Genomic DNA, 7,025 nt, shown 5'->3' on the forward strand with positions numbered 1-7,025 from the left:
GTTTGCTTCTTGGCTTATAGATTTAGATCGAATGGGCGACGATGTATATGCTACTGTTTGATGATAGGACGTCGGTCCAAGTTCCATATTTCCAAATACGGAAATCGTAGCCTGCCCTGCCGCTTATGGTCGTTTTGGTTAGTCTATTGATCCAGGTTCGAAGCTTCAAGACAGGCCCATTGTTTTTTCTCAAATGATCCCATACGGCAATTGAGTCGGCAGAACTAATACTTTGAAACACCGACTCGAAAACCCGAAGAGTGATGCGTCCCTTGACGTGATTGGTTTGGTACAAATGAGCCTCAACGTTGCCGCTTTACCCTACTCAGTGGCCAAACTTCTTGTTACCACCCGCCCATGTACAACTTAGAAAACCTAAAAGCTTTAACTATCTACTCACATACATTAACGGGGCTGCATGCGCTTCTGCGAGAACCACAGGGAATGGCGCGCTACAGTCGATGGTCTAAAGGATGCGGAACCTGCCGTCAAAGGAAGATACGGGTCGGCTGAGTCAATTCCCCTGGTCTTGTTCGCATTTACTTACTGATCGGATGTTAGTGTGATCTCGGCTTTCCCGAGTGCCAGCGCTGTTTCTGTACGGGTAGGAGATGTTTGGGCTATGAACGCAATTACAAGTTCAAATTGGTTACCAGCTATACATCTCCTAACCATAAACCTCGGCACTTAGCGAATCATGACCCTTCTTCCAGATTGATCACAGACCCGTCAAATACACACGGGGGGTATCAACTGGCGATAAGGTCTTTACCTCGACCGGAAAGCGGCATTGGGCGGACAGCTGTGGACTGCGACGCCCTCGTCGGACCATTCCTCAAATTACTCTTCCCCCCTAACGCGGACCCGTGCAGCTGGAGAACGTTCCCTGGAGGATGGATATGCTCTCTTCCAACGCTATTCCACAATCGAGGCGAACTAGTCAACCAAGGGCTGTTGGCACTGTATATGGGCTTCATTGGCAGAAAAGACGGGGATGCTACACTTACACAGATCTCGGCCGAACTATACGTTAATGCACTGCACAATCTACGGAACAGTGATGTATGGTTAAAGCAAAATCCGCGTCCAGATGAAATCGATACAGTATTAGCAAGTGTTCTGGTATTTTCTTGCATTGAGCTTCTGACAAGTGAGGGCGGACCTAGCGGCTATATATCACATATCAGAGGTGGTCTACAGCTCGTGAAACGGTTTGGTGGGAAGTTATCAGACAGTGTCTTCACGTCAACCATCTTTAAGGCACTTCGATTCCTTGGTGTACGTCCAAATAACCTTAAACAGTACTATAATTTGGGAATTATGCGCTGACTGATCCGCAAGTTCTACGATGCTGTAACACATCAACAGCCCTACTTCATGTCCCAGCCGCCGTACAACACTCTTTATCTTGCCCGGCAAGAAGATCCAGATTATTTGATGCAGAAGATGATTGAAGCAGCTGTCGCGTTACCAAACTTGGAATACGATGCGAACAAGCTGTACGCTTCGAAGCACACTACTGAAATTCAGATCCGTCAAGCTTGGCTGGCTGCCGAACTTTTGCTCGGTCAGGCTGCCGTTGTGGATCGACAGTTGAACCAGTGTCTGCAGCAGATGACTTCCGTTACACCACATCCGACACTAGTTGTGACTTTAACTGCTGAGAGCGATACATGTTACCTCCCCGGGAAGCAACTGCAGTTTACAGACTGTTCGTCTAAGTGTAACTGGCTCTTCTACTGGTCTGTTATTGTGCGGTTAAACAGACTGATAAAGCATCTGTACGATATATCTTCGGCGCTGTCTTCAAAACTTCCGGACAAACCGCAACTCTCGACGGCTTTGACGAATCTTGTGAAGGATGACGATGTTTTGGATCAGTATGCGGATAATATTGGGATTTCCCTTGGCGCGGGGATGACTGCCAGTACATTTCACGCGCAAGAGGCATTAATATTTGTGTTCAACCTCTATACCTATTGGGAGGACAGAGGGAATGTCGAGAAGACGAATTGGTGCATTCAAACCCTTCAGGCTCTTCAGAATCATGACCGTAGCCTGGATATTGAGGTCAACCCATCCCGCTAAGTGTTCGATTTTGATGGCAGCTTTTCTTTCAGAGTATTAATAATTGGAAGGCTGAGATTTGGAGTTAGTGAAGTTATGGTACCCCCTTCTATCTGGATCCATATAAAGATTGCTATTGGCTATCTTGATACATGTACTATTAGGTAGATACAATACACCCTTCTGCATTACCCTAGTTACCCAATACTGTTGGGCTATTTGACGCCTGAAAATTCAGCCGCATGAATACCTAAGCAAAACAATCTTGAATCCCGAAATCTCTTTCCTTCGACCAGAAAGCTCTCTTGGATTTTGATCCAAGTTTCTCACGTTAGGTTCATTATTATGCAACATTATCCTCATATCTAGCTGAGTGTATTAAACCCAAGTGCCAGTACAGATCATGTAAGTGACATAACTTGTTGTCTAGGTATATAGCTAACATGAAATAAAGAAAAATATTGGTTCCCAAACTTCCCTTCGCCTGCTTTACATACCTTGCGCCTGTTATGGCAGCTATCAGTACGAGCACCTGCAAAGCATTGCGCCCGACGAGTCGCGATGACTTCAAAATCGCAATCGTTTGTGCTAAAGACCTTGAATACAATGCTGCCTGTCTCTTAATAGACGGCTTCTGGGATGAGGATGGAGATACCTTCGATCGAGCTACCCTTGCATTAAACTTTTATTGTTAACTGGAATTTCCGACGGTGTCCCGAATGCTATGGGCAAGGAGTTACTACTTGAAGATGTGGTTGTAAGCGACACTGTTGTCTAATATGATCTAGGCAGCCAGTATCCGAATGGATTCCGTGAACGGGATACCCTTAAGATCGTCTTGGCCGGCCAGATAAGAATATTCGGAATTTAGTCGCTATGTTCAAAACAGAACTAGGATTAGAGCGCCCGGAGAAGAAAGCATCGTCTTATTTAAGAACGGTACAGCATAGGGTATGCAACAGCGTTTACAGAGATGCAGGGTCACTTACTAATACCCTGGTTACACAAACACCATTCTGTTAAAAATGACTTATTGCCACAAACATTACTAGGTATTGCTCAGCGTAATGTATATGCGACGATTATAATGAAGCCGGAGATCCTGTATGTGGTCGACCTAGAAGGACATTCTGCTAGTAAACCGGCTCGCAAAGGATTATCTGCTCCCTCCTTTGCGCCTAGAGTATAGGAAGAAGCTAGAAGATGGTGGCGATGTAGAAGCTACAGTTACTCAGCAACCATCTATTTTGGTCGGAACTTGGACCTGGAGACACAACCCTCAATTCAGCACTCGATCACAATCACATCTCCCAGAAGCATAACATTATCGCTTTTAAGACAGAAAGTACCAGAGACTAGGACGAATTCTCTTGTATTATTGTTCAAGGCGTGCCTACATACGGAGACGGTCATATTATGAACGACGTAGAGTTCTTGAAGAATTTGCCGCCACAAAAGTTACATCTGCCGCAAGAGATTTAGTTGACTATTACCCTCAGACGGATAGGTGGATTTCCATGGAGTCTAAAAATCAGGTCAATAAATTATTAAAGAATCAGGCAAACATAACCTGTCTTGGGGACTTGCATATCACTAGTCCTCCAGATGATAGGATCTGTATTCAGCAGACCAAAGGCGGTTTACTAATGGATGCCTACGACTGAATATGAAGAAAGACGCATATAAATTGTGGTGTGAGAGTCCCCAGACGTGTTTACTATGAATAAGAGGCGATTGGCAAAGGAAAGACTTTGTTGCTATGCGGAATTATCGATCAGCTAGACAGGCATATAAATCTCGAGTAATGCTATTTTTACCGTAAAAGCCCGTGCCCGTACTGAATTTAATGTGTACACACCACCAATCCCATCAGTCCACACCATACTTACACAAGACGTGTACAATCACGAAGTCCAACATCACGAAGTTCAACATCGCGATAGATCTCTTTCCCAGCGGCAAAGCCAAGCGCGCGCCGCAATCTCTCAATTTGCAGTTCAGAGTTCGCAGAACAGTCTCATCTACAGCGAGGCTAGCTGCGATAGCTGCCGCCGCCTTCGAGCCCGAGCCCGAGACCAAGACTGAAGAGGTTATTGAAGTCATCCCGGCCACCCAACCCAGCACTGTCGAGCCAGATCAACTAGCCGCCCTGTAAGAGCGTTGAAAGTAAATTGGAAGCGCCGGAAATCCCTTTTTTAAACGAATTGGCCTTGACTGATGGTCTATTTCCTAGTATGCTGCACTGTATTCTGGTGTACGGGTGTAGCAATTGCAATTAAAGGGTAAACGTAGCTCCTGATGTGGAGTATTACGGCGAAAATAGCAATACTCTACGGTGAAAATAGCAATACTCTAAATCTCTGCATCGAGAGTAATCCGTGAATCACGGGGATCCATATCATAACTTGACTTATTTTCAGTCTGTGACTACCTATATTTCTACTTGACAGTAAGGTAGTTTTCTCAATGTATCTAGAATATGACTTCTATGTTAACACCTTTGCCAGTTTCTTCATCTGTGCTAATAGTGAAGAGTGACTTCATTCCTGTATACAGGATACGTCAACTTAGAATCAAACAGTTACTGTTAAAGAACGAAATTATACCAGGATCAAAATATAAGTCTTTATCTCGGTTATTTAGCATGGCTGGTACAATTGTATCCTGATATCCGTGTGCCATAAAAGCTTTTGAGCGCCTCTTTTCCTTGGGTATCCCAATCGAACTCTTCATTGAAAATGAGTTCTTCCGCCCTCTTTTCTCCGAATTTAGTTCACATTTGGCTTTCAATGCAAACATCAGTAAAAGTATCTTCTCCGCGGAGTCATTTATGAATCTGGGTCCGAAGCTTAAAATGAGGCAACAATATAAGAACCATCATTTGCCGTTTTGTGCGTCGGATTTCTTCCCCCCTTTCACATTTTACCATCCCCACTTTTCTCACCTCACATTTCTTTCACCTTTCACTGTTTCCCCATACCCACAGTGATTCACCTCACTTTTCTTTCACCTTTCTCAGTGATTCACTTCACTTTTCTTTCACCTTTCTCAGTGCATCACTTCGCTTTTTTATTTATTTATTTCCCCAATCCTGCCATTCCTCCATCTATCATCTTCTTTCTTCCGCATACAACTGTTGTCCCAATTTCAGTAACACCAAATCCACCGATCATCTTGCGTTGTCGATATATACAATGCCCATCATATCGACCATCGATGCAGAGACTCTGGTTAACCAGGGTCTCTTGAGCCCTGCGAATTCTGATGGAGTACGACGAATTCACAAACGCCGTCTCAATAGATCAAGCGATGAAGAGAATCAGCATCTGCCACTAAGCCCTGTTTCGATGATATCATCATCCTCACAATCGGACTCCGACATGTACACCACCATTCCTGAGGAGTTGGTCTCACTGGCCACGGTCAAATATCTAGGGTACGATGACCAGACGGCGACCCAGGTATGGAGTAAATGGATCGTTAAAGCGCCTGGAAACCCTGTCCCAGAGTCTGTTTCTTTTGACCAATTCGACTTGAGATTCATCGATCACGTCGTCGCTTACTCTTACGCCCTTCGTGGTGAATTGGACACCGATACTGATGATGATACGCAATGGATTCAAGTCATGAATCGTTGTGGAATCAATGAGGATACCCAAACCGCCATCATGGATCCTGTTTTCAGACAGGTTCGGTTGACTGAGACTTGCCAATTCTGGATCCGAAATACGGTTGAACTACGATATGAGGCCCTTCAAGAAGTACAAGCAGCCTCTCGAGAAAGAGAGCAATTGATCCAGAGAGCCGCTGTGCGCCCGGGAGGTTCTGGTTCTCAAGGTTTATCCAGGGGGGGAGCTAATAATCGTTCCATCTCCGAAACTCTTCGAATGACTCCAGGATTCTCTCAAGATACTGCAATGTCTGCAGCCGCCTTACGTGCCGCCAATGCACCAGGCTCCCTTACAATATACAGAGGCACAGAGAAGTTTCGCCTGGACAGACTATTCGACAGCAATGGCAACGTAGATAATATCGAGACGTTGTCATCACGCCCGCCCACCGACTTCTGTGGCAAAGCATCTGCATATTATTTCGCAGTCGACCGAGACGTTGCCATCAAGTATGCCTGTTATGCCAAACGCCGTAGCGATATCAGCTCGTTGGTCATTGTCCATGCAACATTCAAGAATTCTACCATTGAGAGTCTTTCAGAAGCCGAAATGCAGCGCGTATATTGGCCCAGCGAAGAGTGGAAGCGAATCATCTTTTGGTCGCGAAGGGGCAAAAAGCTCCCTTCTGACCTGCACAAGTATCGACAAGCATCGTTGATCATCGGAACTATCGCAGGAAAGCCGAACACGGTCTACACCAATCTGGACCATCATGATGAGATACCTGAGGAGTTTGTTCTCAAGAATTCGGCAGGAAGAAACGCGGTCCAATATGTGTTCCTTAACGATGAGGGCGAGGAGCTTTTGGGAAAGGCCGAGATTAAAGTGTTTCCTCTCACCAGTGCCGAATTCCATCGATACCACCGGGAGGCCCAACAAAATCTCTAGGGAAGAGAGATTCTAGAGTATGAAAGGGAAGCTCACTAGGTAGTTCTATCCTATAGTTACGAATTGATCATGGAATTTTGTTTGGAGCAGTGCTCCCACTTGAACATCGATCCATGGAGGCATTATGCCGATGGGATGTGAGACATAGCTGTGTTGCAGTAATAAACAGTTGAAAGCGTCGTTTTATTCTCAAATTCTGTTGCAGAATGTGCCCTTGGCAAATGACCCCCAAGAATAAGACCACAACAGAACGCACATTCACTGCTCCTGAAAGGCACAAATATACGTGTAAATACAACCCAGATAACGATTTTAGTGTTTGAAGTTTGATATGGATTCATCAGATAAAAGTTTGATGGAGACTAGGCCTGATAAAATCCCAAGCGCCAATAATAGGGG

At 45.1% G+C, this 7,025-nt stretch overlaps 3 protein-coding genes across 3 annotated transcripts; all 3 read left to right on the forward strand.

The window, feature by feature from the left end:
* Positions 1-409: 409 nt before the first annotated feature.
* On the forward strand, positions 410-2,242 carry M431DRAFT_555330 (hypothetical protein). The gene is made up of 3 exons (XM_024921419.1): positions 410-526; positions 562-1,278; positions 1,342-2,242. The coding sequence occupies exons 1-3, from the start codon at positions 419-421 to the stop codon at positions 2,086-2,088; spliced, it is 1,572 nt and encodes a 523-aa protein (XP_024773635.1). The 5' UTR covers positions 410-418; the 3' UTR covers positions 2,089-2,242.
* A 155-nt stretch (positions 2,243-2,397) lies between these two features.
* Positions 2,398-3,071, forward strand: M431DRAFT_508994 (hypothetical protein). Its single transcript, XM_024919210.1, has 2 exons — positions 2,398-2,472; positions 2,522-3,071. Exon 2 carries the CDS (start codon positions 2,577-2,579, stop codon positions 2,760-2,762), a length of 186 nt encoding a protein of 61 aa, XP_024773636.1. The 5' UTR covers positions 2,398-2,472; positions 2,522-2,576; the 3' UTR covers positions 2,763-3,071.
* Positions 3,072-5,109: 2,038 nt separating this feature from the next.
* M431DRAFT_508995 (hypothetical protein) lies at positions 5,110-6,701 on the forward strand. Its single transcript, XM_024919211.1, has one exon. The coding sequence runs from the start codon at positions 5,262-5,264 to the stop codon at positions 6,624-6,626; it is 1,365 nt and encodes a 454-aa protein (XP_024773637.1). The 5' UTR covers positions 5,110-5,261; the 3' UTR covers positions 6,627-6,701.
* Positions 6,702-7,025: the final 324 nt, after the last annotated feature.

This window comes from Trichoderma harzianum, assembly GCF_003025095.1.
Source record: "Trichoderma harzianum CBS 226.95 unplaced genomic scaffold M431scaffold_7, whole genome shotgun sequence".
Taxonomy (NCBI): Eukaryota; Fungi; Ascomycota; class Sordariomycetes; order Hypocreales; family Hypocreaceae; genus Trichoderma; species Trichoderma harzianum.